The 14,675-nt window shown below is 58.3% G+C and overlaps 1 protein-coding gene across 6 annotated transcripts in view; it reads left to right on the forward strand.

Annotated features, from left to right (window-relative positions):
• The window catches only part of NONO (non-POU domain containing octamer binding), a 40,740-nt gene extending 26,610 nt beyond the window's left edge, over nucleotides 1-14,130 (forward strand). For 5 of the 6 annotated variants that reach the window (XM_038747621.1, XM_038747622.1, XM_038747623.1 and 2 more), the window contains exons 5-11: nucleotides 2,594-2,689; nucleotides 3,803-3,999; nucleotides 7,074-7,158; nucleotides 7,254-7,356; nucleotides 13,074-13,293; nucleotides 13,445-13,548; nucleotides 13,655-14,130. In XM_038747621.1, the coding sequence (XP_038603549.1) occupies nucleotides 2,594-2,689; nucleotides 3,803-3,999; nucleotides 7,074-7,158; nucleotides 7,254-7,356; nucleotides 13,074-13,293; nucleotides 13,445-13,548; nucleotides 13,655-13,789 (940 nt within the window). In that variant the 3' untranslated portion in view covers nucleotides 13,790-14,130. The remainder of the gene's footprint in view (nucleotides 1-2,593; nucleotides 2,690-3,802; nucleotides 4,000-7,073; nucleotides 7,159-7,253; nucleotides 7,357-13,073; nucleotides 13,294-13,444; nucleotides 13,549-13,654) is intronic. The other variant, XM_038747624.1, reaches the window with a different exon arrangement.
• The last annotated feature ends 545 nt before the right edge of the window (nucleotides 14,131-14,675 follow it).

The raw sequence follows: 14,675 nt of genomic DNA on the forward strand, positions 1-14,675 counted from the left end.
TCTTTCTGCCTCTTCATCTCTCTTGCTTTCCCCCCTCTCTCCCTTTCCCCATCTCTGTATCTGTGCCTCTCTGTGTCTCTGTCTCTCTTCCTCTTCATCTCTCTTCCTCTCTCCCTATCTCTCCCTTTCCCCATCTCTCTCTGTTCCTGTCTCTTAGTGTCTCTGTCTCTTTCTGCCTCTTCATCTCTCTGGCTTTCCCCCCTCTCTCCCTTCCTGTTTCTCTCTGCCTCTCTCCTTCCTCTCTTCCTCTTCATCTCTCTTCCTTTCTCCCTCTCTCTCCCTGTCCCCCATCTCTGTCTCTGTGTCTCTGTCTCTCTCTTCCTCTTCATCTCTCTTCCTTTCTCCCTCTCCCTCTCCCCCATCTCTGTGTCTTTATCTGCCTCTCTCTCTTCCTCTTTCTTCCTCCTCTCCCTTTCTCCGGCTCCCTTTCCCCATCTCTGTGTCTCTGTCTGTCTTTTCATCCTTCTTCCTTTCTCCCTCTCTCTCCCTTTCTGCCTCTCTCTCCCTCCCTCTCTCTTCCTCTTCATCGCTCTTCCTTTATCCCTCTCTCTGTTCCTGTCTCTCTCTTCCTCGTCATATCTCTGCCTTTCTCTCTGTGCCTCTGTCTCCGTTCATTCATTGTCATATTTATTGAGTGCTTACAGTGTGCAGAACACTGCACTAAGCACTTGGGAGAGGACACTAGAACAACAGGCACATTCCCTGCCCACAACAAGCTCATGGTCTAGAATCTGCCTCCTTCCCTCTCTCTTTTTCTTCCTCTCTCCCCCCTCGTGTGTCTCTGTCTCTCTCTCCCTCTCCCATCTTCTCCCCCTTTCTCCCTTCCTCTCTTTCCCTCCTCCTCCCTTTATCTCCCTCTCCCTTCGTCTTTTTCTTCCTCTCCCCCCTTTCTCTCTCCCCCTCCCCCTCCTTCCCTCCCTTTCCCCCCTTTTCTTCCCTCCTCCTTTCTCTTTCTCTTCCACTCGCTCCCTCCCTCCTCTCTCTTTCCCTCTCTCTTCTTCTCTCTTCCCCGTCTCTCTCCCTCCTTCCCTTCTTTTCTCCCTTTTTCTTCCCCTTCCTCCCTCTTTCTCCCCGTCTTCCCCCCCCTTCCCCTTCCTCTCTTTCTCTTCCCCCTCCCTCCCTCCCTCCCCCTCCCTGTCTTCCTCTCCCTCCTTCCATCCCCCTCTCTCTTTGTCTCTCTGCCCTTTCCCCCTTCCCCATCCCTCCTTCCCTTTCCTCCTTTTTCTCCCTTCCCTCTTTCCCTCTCCCTCCTTCCCTCCTCTCTCTCCCCGCTCTTCCTGTCACCTGCCTTCCCCCTTCCTCTCTCTTCCCCCGTCTCTCTCTTTATCTCTCTCCCTCTCTCCCTTCCTCCTTCTCTCTCTTCCTCTCTCCCCTCTCCCTCCCTATCTTTCTCTTTCTCTCCCTCCCTCCCTCTCTTCCTCTCTCCCCTTCCCTCCCTTTCTCTTCCTCCTCCCCCCTTTCTCTCTTTCTCTCTCCTCCCTTTCCCCCTCTCTCCCCACCTTCTTCTGCCTCTCTCTCCTCTTTCCGTGTGTGGAGGTGTTGGTGGGGTCCCCAAGAGCCAGAGGTCAGTGTCCCCCAGGGCACTGTGGGGAGTTTGTGCCCCGAGGCGAAGGAAACGGGCCTCCAATGGATTTTAGATGAACGAGCGAGCGGCGGAGGGGCTGGGCAGGGGTCCCGGGCGCCGGCCGAGACGGTGGCTTTCCATCCGGTCGGTGAGTCCATGGTATTGAGCGCTTACTGGACGCGGAGCACTGGACAGAGCGCTCGGGGGCGTCCGGCCCATCAGGGTCGGCAGACACATCCCATACTTGCACTCAGCCAATCCGGAGTATTTAAAGGGTGCTTAATGGGTGCAGAGCACTGCATTAAGCACCTGGGAGAGTCCAGTACAGCAGAGCTAGCGGGCACATTGTGTGCCAACAACGGGCTTCTGCTTTTACTAGGGGGTGGCCTCCCCCCGCCGCCTGACTTCTATCCCCCCTCCTCACCTGGCCCAGCCCCGAGCTCTCAGCAGCCATCGGGAAGCGATGCGGCCCTGGGTGTTAGGGGACCTGGGTTCTCCTCCCGGCCCCGCCGCTCATCCGCCGGGTGCCCCGGCCCCCGATTCCCTTCGCCTCGCCGGGCCTCGGTTCTGTCATCTGTAAAATGGGGATTAAATCGGCGAGCCCCGTGTAGGACGGGGACTGGTCTGGCCCGAGTAGCCGGCGTCCTGCTTGTAGAAAGCTCTCAATGGGTATCCTAGAAAACGGCGGAGGGCACGTGGCTGGTGGGAGACTTGGTAAGCTGGCTGTGGGCAGGGAATGCGTCTGTTGATTGTTGTATCGTCTTCTCCCAAGCGCTCAGCAGAGTGCTTGGCACACAGTAAGCCCTGGAATGACTGAGCGGGGATGGTCGGGGGCGTCCGTCTCACTTGAAGACGGCGGGGTCCAGGAGGGCCCAGGGTTCCCTCCGTGTCACCTGGCGGCGCCGTCGGCGGGATTTAGTCGAGGCCCACTAGGTGCCGGGCACTGGGGTAGACGCCGAGAGACGGGGAGGGACTCGCCGGGACTGGCCGGGGATCCGTCCCCACCTGCCGGGGTCCTCCCCCTCCCAGGTTCCCCCGGCCCGTGACGGTGGAGCCGATGGACCAGTTGGATGACGAGGAGGGGCTGCCCGAGAAGCTCGTCATAAAGAACCAGCAGTTTCACAAGTAGGTGCCGGCGGGGGACGCGGGGGGCACCGGGGAAGGGGAGCCCTGCCTTGGGGTGACCCCGACTGACCCCCAAGGGTCTCGGAGGGTCACGGGGACTTGATGGCTGTGCCTTCTCCCATTTTCCTCTCCCCTTCCCTCTTTACCCACCTTTTCCGTCCTTTCTCCAGCCTCTTTCTTTGCCTTTCTCCCCCTTCTTTCCTTCCCTTTCTCCCCCCTCCTTCCTCCCTCCTCCTCCCCCTTCCTGCTCTCTTCCTTTTCTCTCCCTTTCTCCCTCCTTCCTTCCCTTTCTTTCCTCCCTTTTTCTTCCTCCTTCCTTCTCTTCTCCCCCTTTCCTTCTTTCCCTCCCCTTTCCTCTTTCCTTCCTTTTCCTCCCCTTTTTTCCTTCCTTCCCTTCTCTCCTCTTTTCTCCTTCCTTCCCTTTTTCCCCCCTCGTTCCTTCCCTTTCCTCCCCCTTCTCCCCTCCTTCCTTCCTTCCTTCCTTCCCTTTCCCCCGCTTCTTCCCTCCACATTCTCCCTCCATCCTTCCTTCCCTTTCCTCCCCCTTCTTCCTTTCTCTCTCCTTCCTTCCCTTATCTCCCCCATTTCCCCCTTCCTTCCTCCTTTCTTCGTTTTCTCTCCCTTCTTCCATCCCTTTCTCCCGCCTTCCTTCCCTTCTCCCCCTTTCCTTCTTTCCCTCCTCTCCCCTTTTCTCTTTGCTTCCCTTCCCCCCCCTTTTTCCCTCCCTCCTTCCTTCCCGTCCTTCTCGCCCTTCCTCCCTCCTTCATCCCCTCTCTCTCCCTTTCTCCCGCACCTCAGCGGGGGTTCTCCCAGATAGCCGCGCCCTCCCCGAGGGGTGGGGGCAAGCCACTTCCAGGCCTCAACCCATTAGCGGTATGCACAGCGCTGCACTAAACGGTTGGGGGGCATCCCCCCCAGCCCAACCGAAGGCCCCTCGTCGCCGTGGGGCGCCTCGGTGGGCACTGAATATCCCCCGCGTCGGCCGGCGGGACTCGCGCCCTCCTCGGCCGCCCATCTTGGGCCCTGCCCGGTGCCCGGAGCCTCTGGGGGCGATGCCCGCGGGCCCGCCCTGAGCCAAGCGGGCCTTCCGCGCACACCGCGCCCCCCTTGCAGGGAGCGAGAGCAGCCGCCCCGCTTCGCCCAGCCCGGCTCGTTCGAGTACGAGTACGCCATGCGCTGGAAGGCGCTCATCGAGATGGAGAAGCAGCAGCAGGACCAGGTGGACCGCAACATCAAGGAGGCCCGCGAGAAGCTGGAGATGGAGATGGAGACGGCCCGCCACGAGCACCAGGTCATGCTCATGCGGCAGGGTGAGTCGCCGGCCGGCCGGCCGGCCGGCCCCCTCCCGCCTCCCCGGAGGCGTCAGCTAAATAGTCCGGGGCATCCGCTGAGCGCCCGGACCCGGCGGGTGGGGCCCGCCGTCCTCGTCCCCGTTGGACAGACGAGGTCACTGAGGCCCGGAGGAGTCTAGACTGTGAACCCGTTGTCGAGTAGGGACCATCTCGGTGTGTTGCCGACTTGGAATTCCTGGGGGCAGGGCTCTGTACACATTCATTCATTCTAGACTGTGAGCCCGCTGTCGGGTAGGGACCGTCTCTCTATGTTGCCAACTTGGACTTCCCAAGCGCTTAGTACAGTGCTCTGCACACAGTAAGCGCTCAGTAAATACGATTGAATTCATTCATTCATTCGATTGAATTCATTCAGTCTTTTAGACTGTGAGCCCACTGTTGGGTAGGGACTATCTCTATATGTTGCCAGTTTGTACTTCCCAAGAGCTTAGTACAGTGCTCTGCACATAGTAAGCGCTCAATAAATGCGATTGATTGATTGATTGAACTTCAAAGCCCTACTGAGAGCTCACCTCCTCCAGGAGGCCTTCCCAAACTGAGCCCCCTCCTTCCTCTCCCCCTTCCCACCCCCGCACCCAACCTCCTTCCCCTCCCCACAGCACCTGTATACATGTTGATACAGATTTATTACTCTATTTTACTTGGACATATATTCTATTTATTTTATTCTGTTAATATGTTTTGTTGTCTGCCTGCCCCTTCTAGACTGTGAGCCCGCTGTCGGGTAGATGTTGCCGACTTGTCCTTCCCAAGCGCTTAGCACAGTGCTCTGCGCGCAGTAAGCGCTCAAGAAATATGACTGACTGAATGAATACGATTGAATGAATGAATGAATGGACTAAGCACTTGGGAAGGACAAGTTGGCAACGTGTAGAGACGGTCCCCACCCGACAACGGGCACACTGTAAGCGCTCAATAAATACGATTGTGTGTAGGTATGTAAGTGGCTTGCCCGCGGTCCCGCGGCCCGGCCGGGATTAGAACCCGTGACCCCTCTGCCTCCCGAGCCCGGGCTCTCTCCGCCGAGCCACGCACGGGACTCTGTGCTGAGCACCGGGTTAGCAGTGATAATAATAACGACCGTGGTATCCGGTAAGCGCCTGCCAGGCGCCGGGCATTCATCCGTTCATTCAGTCGTATTTATTGAGCGCTTACTGTGAGTGGGCACTGTACTAAGCGCTGGGGTGGGGCCAGACAAGTCGGGTTGGACGCGGTCCCCATCCCCGTTTTACAGGTGAGGGGGCTGAGGGGCAGAGACGGGATTAGAACCCACGACCTTCCGACTGCCAAGCCCGGGCTCTTTCCGATGAGCCACGCTGCTTCTCCCAGGAGCTTAGTTCAGTGCTTGGCATAGAGTGAGCACTCAATCATCATCATCATCATCATCAATCGTATTTATTGAGCGCTTACTATGTGCAGAGCACTGTACTAAGCGCTTGGGAAGTACAAATTGGCAACATCTAGAGACAGTCCCTACCCAACAGTGGGCTCACAGTCTAAAAGGGGGAGACGGAAAACAAAACCAAACATACTTACAAAATAAAATAAATAGAATAGATAGGTACAAATAAATAAATAGAGTAAAAAAAATATGTACAAACATATATACATATATACAGGTGCTGTGGGGAAGGGAAGGAGGTAAGATGGGGGGATGGAGAGGGGGGCGAGGGGGAGAGGAAGGAAGGGGCTCAGTCTGGGAAGGCCTCCTGGAGGAGGTGAGCTCTCAGCAGGGCCTCAATAAATTCCGTCGAGTGATCGAGGGCAAGGAACCAGTCTACCGGTTCCGTTACGTTGTAGTAATAAAAGTAATAACAATAATAATAATGGCATTTATTAAGCGCTTACCATGTGCAAAGCACTGTTCTAAGCGCCGGGGAGGTTACCAGGTGATCAGGTTGTCTCACGGGGGGCTCACGGTCTTAGCGCTTAGTCCAGTGCTCTGCACACAGTCAGCGCTCAGTAAATACGACGGAATGAATGAATGAACCCCCATTTTCCAGATGAGGTCACGGAGGCCCAGAGAAGTGAAGTGACTTGCCCAGGGTCACACAGCTGACAATCTGAACCCGTGACCTCTGACTCCAAAGCCCGGGCTCTTTCCACTGAGCCACACTGCTTCTCTAAACACAAAAAGTGCGGGTATTGCCCCAAGCGCTCAGTACAGTCTTTCTGCACTCAGCAGGCGCTCGATAAATACGGCCGATGGATTGTAGGAAGGGAACGGGTCTATCCACTCTGTTATTCCGGACTCTTCCGAGCGCTTAGTCCAGTGCCCTGCACCCCCTCACCGATCAATAAGTAGCACCGATTATCGGGAGGGAACGTGCCTACCGGCTCGGCTACGCCGTGATATAATCCCTGCCCCGCCGCTTGTCTGCCGTGTGACCTTGGCCGAGTCATTTCTCTGGGCCTCAGTCCCCTCACCTGGAAAATGGAGATTAAGACTGCGAGCCCCGGGGTGGGGGGGGACGGGGACCGCGTCCAGCCCGATCTGCTTGTGTCCACCCCGGCGCTTAGCGCAGTGCCCGGCACGTAGTAAGCGCCTAGCAGATATTACGGCTATCAGATTGTTTATTGATTCGCGTTGATGTCTGTCTTCCCCCCAACTCCAGACCGTCAGCTCGCGGTGGGCTCGGAATGTCATTCATTCAGTGGTATTTATTGAGCGCTCACTACGTGCGGAGCACTGGACTGATGTGTCTTTCTATGGCCGTGTCGTCATTCATTCGGTCGTACTTGCCGCCGCGTGCCTCGGTGGCTTGGGAGCCGGGGGCTGTGGGTTCTAATCCCGCCTCCGCCGCGTGACCTTGGGCCGGTCACTTCCCTGCCCTGGGCCTCAGTGACCCCCCCGGCGAGGACGGCGCTTGGCACGTAGTAGGCGCCCAACAAGTCCCATCGCCGCCACCGCCGAGCACGTTCAGCCAGTCGAGTGGCCCGATCCCGAGGTGGTCGCCCCCGGGGGAAGGGGGGCGGGCGGGGGTCCCCCAAAGAGCCCCCCGCCAGCCCCCCGCGTGCCCGCCCGTTGGCAGACCTGATGCGGCGCCAGGAGGAGCTGAGACGGATGGAGGAGCTGCACAACCAGGAGGTGCAGAAGCGCAAGCAGCTGGAGCTCAGGTGACCCGGCCGTCCCCCGCGTCCGGCCCGCGGCCGCCCGCCGCCGTGACACCTTGCTGAGCGCCTCCCCCGTCCCCCGTCCCCATCTCCCGCAGGCAGGAGGAAGAGCGTCGGCGGAGGGACGAGGACATCCGGCGCCAGCAGGAAGAGCTGATGAGGAGGCAGCAGGAGGGCTACAAAGGAAACTTCCCCGATGTGGTAAGTGGGGACGGGGGGGGCGGGGGGCGCGGGGCGCTGCTGGACGTCTCCGGGCCCCCCGGTGCCCGAGGCGCGGGCGGACCCCCCCCCCCGGCGCTCAGAAGGGGGCCCCGCCAACGGTGGGCGCTTAACGGATAACGGTAAAGTGATCAGGTTGTCCCCCCGGGGTGGGGGGTCCCGGCCTTCATCCCCATTTTCCGGAGGAGGGAGCCGAGGCCCGGAGAAGTGAAGTGACCCGCCCCGAGTCACACAGCCGGCAGTCGGTGGAGCCGGGATCTGCCCCAGCGCTTAGTAGAGTGCTTATTCCCTTTGCGGCCTTCATCCCCATTTTCCGGAGGAGGGAACCGAGGCCCGGAGAAGTGAAGTGACCAGCCCCGAGTCACACAGCTGACTATTGGTGGAGCTGGGATCTGCCCCAGCGCTCAGTAGAGTGCTTAGCACGTAGTGAGCACTTAAACACCACCTTGAATCTGCCTCGAGTTACCTTTGAGGTCTTCATCCCCATTTTCCGGAGGAGGGAACCGAGGCCCAGAGAAGTGAAGTGACCGGCCCCGAGTCACACAGCTGACAAGTGGTGGAGCCGGGATCTGCCCCGGCGCTTAGTAGAGTGCTTAGCACGTAGTAAGCACTTAAACACCACCTCGAATCTGCCTCGCGGTCTTCATCCCCATTTTCCGGAGGAGGGAGCCGAGGCCCAGAGAAGTGAAGTGACTTGTTCCAAGTCACACAGCTGACAAGTGGTGGAGCCGGGATCTGCCCCAGCGCTTAGTAGAGTGCTTAGCACGTAGTATGCACTTAAGCACCACCTCGAATCTGCCTCGAATTACCTTTGCGGTCTTCATCCCCATTTTCCGGAGGAGGGAACCGAGGCCCAGAGAAGTGAAGTGACCGTCCCCGAGTCACGCAGCTGACAAGTGGTGGAGCCGGGATCTGCCCCAGCGCTTAGTAGAGTGCTTAGCACGTAGTAAGCACTTAAACACCACCTCGAATCTGCCTCGCGGTCTTCATCCCCATTTTCCGGAGGAGGGAGCCGAGGCCCAGAGAAGTGAAGTGACTTGTTCCAAGTCACACAGCTGACAAGTGGTGGAGCCGGGATCTGCCCCAGCGCTTAGTAGAGTGCTTAGCACGTAGTAAGCACTTAAGCGCCACCTCGAATCTGCCTCAAATTACCTTTGAGGTCTTCATCCCCATTTTCCGGAGGAGGGAGCCGAGGCCCAGAGAAGTGAAGTGACTTGTTCCAAGTCACACAGCTGACTATTGGTGGAGCCGGGATCTGCCCCAGCGCTTAGTAGAGTGCTTAGCATGTAGTGAGCACTTAAACGCCACCTTGAATCTGCCTCGAATTACCTTTGCGGTCTTCATCCCCATTTTCCGGAGGAGGGAACCGAGGCCCAGAGAAGTGAAGGGACCGGCCCCGAGTCACACAGCTGACTATTGGTGGAGCCGGGATCTGCCCCAGCGCTTAGTAGAGTGCTTAGCACGTAGTAAGCACTTAAACGCCACCTTGAATCTGCCTCGAGTTACCTTTGAGGTCTTCATCCCCATTTTCCGGAGGAGGGAGCCGAGGCCCAGAGAAGTGAAGTGACTTGTTCCAAGTCACACAGCTGACAGTTGGTGGAGCCGGGATCTGCCCCAGCACTTAATTAGAGAGCTTAGCACATAGTAAGCACTTAAACACCACCTTGAATCTGCCTCGATTTACCTTTGAATCTGCCCCAGCGCTTAATAGAGTGCTTAGCACATAGTAAGCACTTAAACACCACCTTGAATCTGCCTCGAATTACGTTTGAATCGGCCTAGCGCTTAGTGCAGTGCTTGGCACATAACGAATACCACAGTTATTATGGCAGGCTTCTAGACTGTGAGCCCGCTGTCGGGTAGGGACCGTATATGTTACCAACTTGTACTTCCCAAGCGCTTAGTACAGTGCCCTGCACACAGTAAGCGCTCAGTAAATACGATTCAATGAATGAAATGAATAATAATGTTGGAATTAAGCGCCTTCTACGTAGGGACCGTCTCTCTATGTTGCCAACTTGTACTTCCCAAGCGCTTAGTACAGTGCCCTGCACACAGTAAGCGCTCAGTAAATACGATTCAATGAATGAAATGAATAATAATGTTGGAATTAAGCGCCTTCTACATAGGGACCGTCTCTCTATGTTGCCAACTTGTCCTTCCCAAGCGCTTAGTCCAGTGCTCTGCACACAGTAAGCGCTCAATAAATACGATTGAATGAACGAATGAATAATAATGTTGGAATTAAGCGCCTTCTACATAGGGACCGTCTCTCTATGTTGCCAACTTGTCCTTCCCAAGCGCTTAGTCCAGTGCTCTGCACACAGTAAGCGCTCAATAAATACGATTGAATGAACGAATGAATAATAATGTTGGAATTAAGCGCCTTCTACATAGGGACCGTCTCTCTATGTTGCCAACTTGTCCTTCCCAAGCGCTTAGTCCAGTGCTCTGCACACAGTAAGCGCTCAATAAATATGATCGAATGAATGAATGAATTAAGCACTTACTATGTGCCAAGCACTGTTTTAAGCACTTGGGGAGGTTACAAGGTGATCAGGTTGTCCCACGGCGGGCTCCCGGTCCTCATCCCCATTTGACAGATGAGGGAACTGAGGCCCAGAGATGGGAAGTGCCTTGCCCAAAGTCACACAGCTGACAGGTGAGCCCGCTGTTGGGTAGGGACCATCTCTCTATGTTGCCAACTTGTACTTCCCAAGCGCTTAGTACAGTGCTCTGCACACAGTAAGCGCTCAATAAATACGATTGAATGAATGAATGAAAGGTGGCGGAGCCGGGATTGGAACCCGTGACCTCTGACTCCAGAGCCCAGGCTCTTTCCACTGAGCCACGCTGCTTCTCTTATTCCCTGGAGTGAACGCTTCCTGTGTGCAGAGGGCACTGTGCTAAGCGCTTAGGAGAGGACAATAGGATGCTCAACAGACCCGTTCCCTGTATTGAGCGCTTCCTGTGTTTCAGAGCACTGTACTAAGCGCTGGAGAGAGGACAGTAGACTGTGAGCCCACTATTGGGTAGGGACCGTCTCTCTATGTGGCCAACTTGTACTTCCCAAGCGCTTAGTACAGTGCTCTGCACACAGTAAGCGCTCAGTAAATTCGATTGATGATGATGATGAACTGACCCATTCCTGTTATTGAGCACTTCCTGTGTGCTGAGTGCCGGCCTTAAACACTTAGGAGTGGGCTGTAGAACGATCGCCAGACCCGTCCCCTGTATTGAGCGCTTCCTGTGTGCAGAGTGCTGTGCTAAGCGCTCGGGAGAGGACGGTAGAACGATCGCTAGACCCATTCCCCGTATTGACTGCTACCTGTGGGCAGAGCGCCGTACTAAGCGCTCGGGAGAGGTACGGTAGAACAATGGCTAGACCCATTCCCTGTATTGACTGCTGCCTGTGTGCAGAGTGCTGTGCTAAGCGCTCGGGAGAGGACGGTAGAACGATCGCTAGACCCATTCCCCGTATTGACTGCTACCTGTGGGCAGAGCGCTGTACTAAGCGCTCGGGAGAGGACGGTAGAACGATGGCTCGACCCATTCCCCGTAGTGAGTGCTTCCCGTGTGCAGAGCGCTGTACTGAGCGCTCGGGAGAGGACGGTAGAACGATGACCAGACCCGTAGTGAGCGCTTCCTGCGGGCAGAGCGCTGTACTAAGTGCTTGGGAGAGGACGGTCAATAAACCCATTCCCTGTATTGAGCGCTTCCTGTGGGCAGAGCGCTGTACTAAGCACTTGGGAGAGGACGGTAGAACGATCGCTAGACCCATTCCCCATGGTGAGCGCTTTGTGTGGGCACAGCGCTGTACTAAGCGCTCGGGAGAGGATGGTAGAACGATCGCTAGACCCATTGCCCTTAGTACAGCACTTTTCCCACACGAAGTGCTCACTAAGTGCTCGGGAGAGGACGGTAGAATGATCGATAAACCCATTCCCGATTGATTAAACCCATTCCCCGTATTGAGTGCTTCCTGTGTGCAGAGCGCTGTACTGAGCGCTCGGGAGAGGGACGGTAGAACGATCGCTAGACCCATTCCCCGTATTGACTGTTACCTGTGTGCAGAGCGCTGTACTAAGCGCTCGGGAGAGGACGGTAGAACGATGGCTAGACCCATTCCCCGTAGTGAGTGCTTCCTGTGTGCAGAGCGCTGTGCTAAGCGCTCGGGAGAGGATGGTAGAATGATCACTATACCCATTCCCTGTATTGACTGCTACCTGTGGGCAGAGCGCTGTACTAAGAGCTCGGGAGAGGACGGTAGAAAGATCGCTAGACCCATTCCCCGTAGTGAGCGCTTTGTGTGGGCACAGTGCTGTACTAAGCGCTCGGGAGAGGACGGTAGAACGATCGATAAACCCATTCCCGATTGATTAAACCCATTCCCCGTATTGAGTGCTTCCTGTGTGCAGAGCGCTGTACTGAGCGCTCGGGAGAGGGACGGTAGAACGATCGCTAGACCCATTCCCCGTATTGACTGTTACCTGTGTGCAGAGCGCTGTACTAAGCGCTCGGGAGAGGATGGTAGAATGATCACTATACCCATTCCCTGTATTGACTGTTACCTGTGGGCAGAGCGCTGTACTAAGCGCTCGGGAGAGGACGGTAGAACGATGGCTAGACCCATTCCCCGTAGTGAGTGCTTCCTGTGTGCAGAGTGCTGTGCTAAGCGCTCGGGAGAGGGACGGTAGAACGATGGCCAGACCCATTCCCCATGGTGAGTGCTTTGTGTGGGCACAGCACTGTACTAAGCTCTTGGGAGAGGACGGTAGAACGATCGCTAGACCCATTCCCCGTATTGACTGCTACCTGTGGGCAGAGCGCTGTACTAAGCGCTCGGGAGAGGACGGTAGAAAGATCGCTAGACCCATTCCCTGTAGTGAGCACTTCTTGTGTGCAGAGCGCTGTACTAAGTGCTTGGGAAAGGACAGTAGAACGATCAATAAACCCATTCCCTGTATTGAGTGCTTCCTGTGGGCAGAGTGCTGTACTGAGTGCTTGGGAGAGGACGGTAGAACGATCGCTAGACCCATTCCCCGTAGTGAGCGCTTTGTGTGGGCAGAGCGCTGTACTAAGCGCTCGGGAGAGGACGGTAGAACAATTGCTAGACCCATTCCCCGTAGTGAGCACTTCGTGTGGGCAAAGTGCTGTACTAAGTGCTTGGGAGAGGATGGTAGAACGATCTCTAGGCCCGTTCCCCGTATTGAGTGCTTCTTGTGTGCAGAGCGCTGTGCTAAGCGCTCAGGAGAGGACGGTAGAATGATGGCTAGACCCATTCCCCGTAGTGAGCGCTTCCTGTGTGCAGAGCGCTGTACTAAGCGCTCGGGAGAGGACGGGATCTCTAGGCCCATTCCCCGTATTGATTGCTACATGTGTGCAAAGCGCTGTACTAAGAGCTCGGGAGAGGACGGTAGAACGATGGCTAGAGCCATTCCCCGTCGTGAGCGCTTCCTGTGTGCAGAGCGCTGTGCTAAGCGCTCGGGAGAGGGACGGTAGAACGATGGCTAGACCCATTCCCCGTAGTGAGCGCTTCCCGCGGGTACCTCCCGAGCGTCCGGCCGCGGGCGCAGCAGCGGGGAGGCGCCCGGCCGCGGCCCCGGGGGGGGCGGGGGGGGGGGGGGGGGGGGCGGGCGGGTGGGTCCCCGGTCCGGGCGGCCCCCGACCCGCGCGCCCCTCGCCCTGTCGTGTTGCAGAGAGAGCAGGAGATGCGGATGAGCCAGCTGGGCATGGGAGGTAAGGACCCCGTCCCCCCGCCCCCGGGGGCCTCCTCCTCCTCCTCCTCCTGGACCGCGGCGGGCTCGCACCTGCACAGGCCCGCGCCGCCGCCGCCGCCGCCGCCGCCGCTGCCCTCCTCTCTGCCCCATCCCGCCTGGAGAGGAGCCCTGGAGCCGCATGCGGGGGACCTGGGCCGAGGTGGGGCTCCTGGGGGGGCGCCCCCGGGACCGTCCCCCCCCCCTCCCCGTGCCCCCCGCGCCGACCCCCCCCCCCCCCCCGGCCACGCCCCCCCCCGTCCCCGCCGGCCCGCGCGCCCCCCGGGACCGACGGACCCGCTCTGCCCTTGCAGGCGCCATGGGCATGAACAGCCGAGGAGCCGTGGGCGGCGCCAACGTGGCCGCCGGGGCCCCCAACGCCCCCGGCCCCATGATGCCCGACGGAGCCATGGGGCTGGTAAGGAGGCGGCGGGAGGGCGCGGGGCGGGCGCCGGGCGCGGGCGCGGGGCCGCGACCTGACGGGCCGCCCTCCGTGTCCCCCCCCCCCCCCCCCTTTCCCGCAGACCCCGCCGCCCAACGAGCGCTTCGGCCAGGGCGGTGCCATGGAAGGAATCGGGGCCATGGGCGCCGGCACCCCGGGCTTCGGCCGCGGAGCGCCCGCCAGGGACTTTGACCCCAACAAGCGCCGCCGATACTAGCCGGGGACGGAGCCCGACCCCCCGGCGCGGGGAGGGGGGCGGGGAGGGGGGCCCCGACGACGCCGGAGCCACGTTCCCATGCCCGTCCGCCGCCCCCCTTTCCCCCCCCAAAAGACCCCCGCACCGCCTCCGTGCGCCCCGCCAGCCCCCCGGGCCGAAGCCCACCCCCCTACCCGCTCTAGCCCCCAACAGCAATGTCCCTCACCCCCCGCGGATAGGATCGGGGTGAGGATGGGGTCTGTAGAGGCCCTCTCCGGTTTTGATTTCTTTTTGTCCCGTTCCGTTCTCCTCCCCCCGACCCCCCCCCCCCCAAATTAATCGTAGTTTGTGTGTTGAGACGACCCCCCCCCCCAACCCCCACCGACCCCCCCCCACCCCCATCCCGATGAGCTGAGTGGCCCCGGAAGCCCCTTCCCCACCCCCGGCCCCGCAGAGGAGGAGGGAAACGGGGGCGGCGGGGGCGGGAGCGGTTTCAATAAAGCGAATTTTAAGCCTTTTTCACCTCACGTGCAGGGGGTTGATTCAGTCGCAGCGGTGATGATAATGAAGGCGTTCGCTGAGCGCTCAGTATGTGCGAAGAAGCACTGTTCTAAGCACTGGGGGTGGGGGGGGAGATACAAGGCGATCAGGTTGCCCCACGGGGGGCTCGCAGTTTTCATCCTCATTTTCCAGATGAGGTCACTGAGGTTCAGAAAATAATAATAAGTGGCATTTATTAAGCGCTTACTATGGGCAAAGCACTGTTCTAAGCGCTGGGGAGGTTACAAGGTGATCAGGTTGTCCCATGGGGGGCTCACAGTTTTCATCCCCATAATAATAATAATGGCATTTGTTAAGCGCTTACTATGTGCAAAGCACTGTTCTAAGCGCTGGGGAGGTTGCAAGG

Source organism: Tachyglossus aculeatus, chromosome 6, assembly GCF_015852505.1.
Source record: "Tachyglossus aculeatus isolate mTacAcu1 chromosome 6, mTacAcu1.pri, whole genome shotgun sequence".
NCBI classification, from domain to species: Eukaryota; Metazoa; Chordata; class Mammalia; order Monotremata; family Tachyglossidae; genus Tachyglossus; species Tachyglossus aculeatus.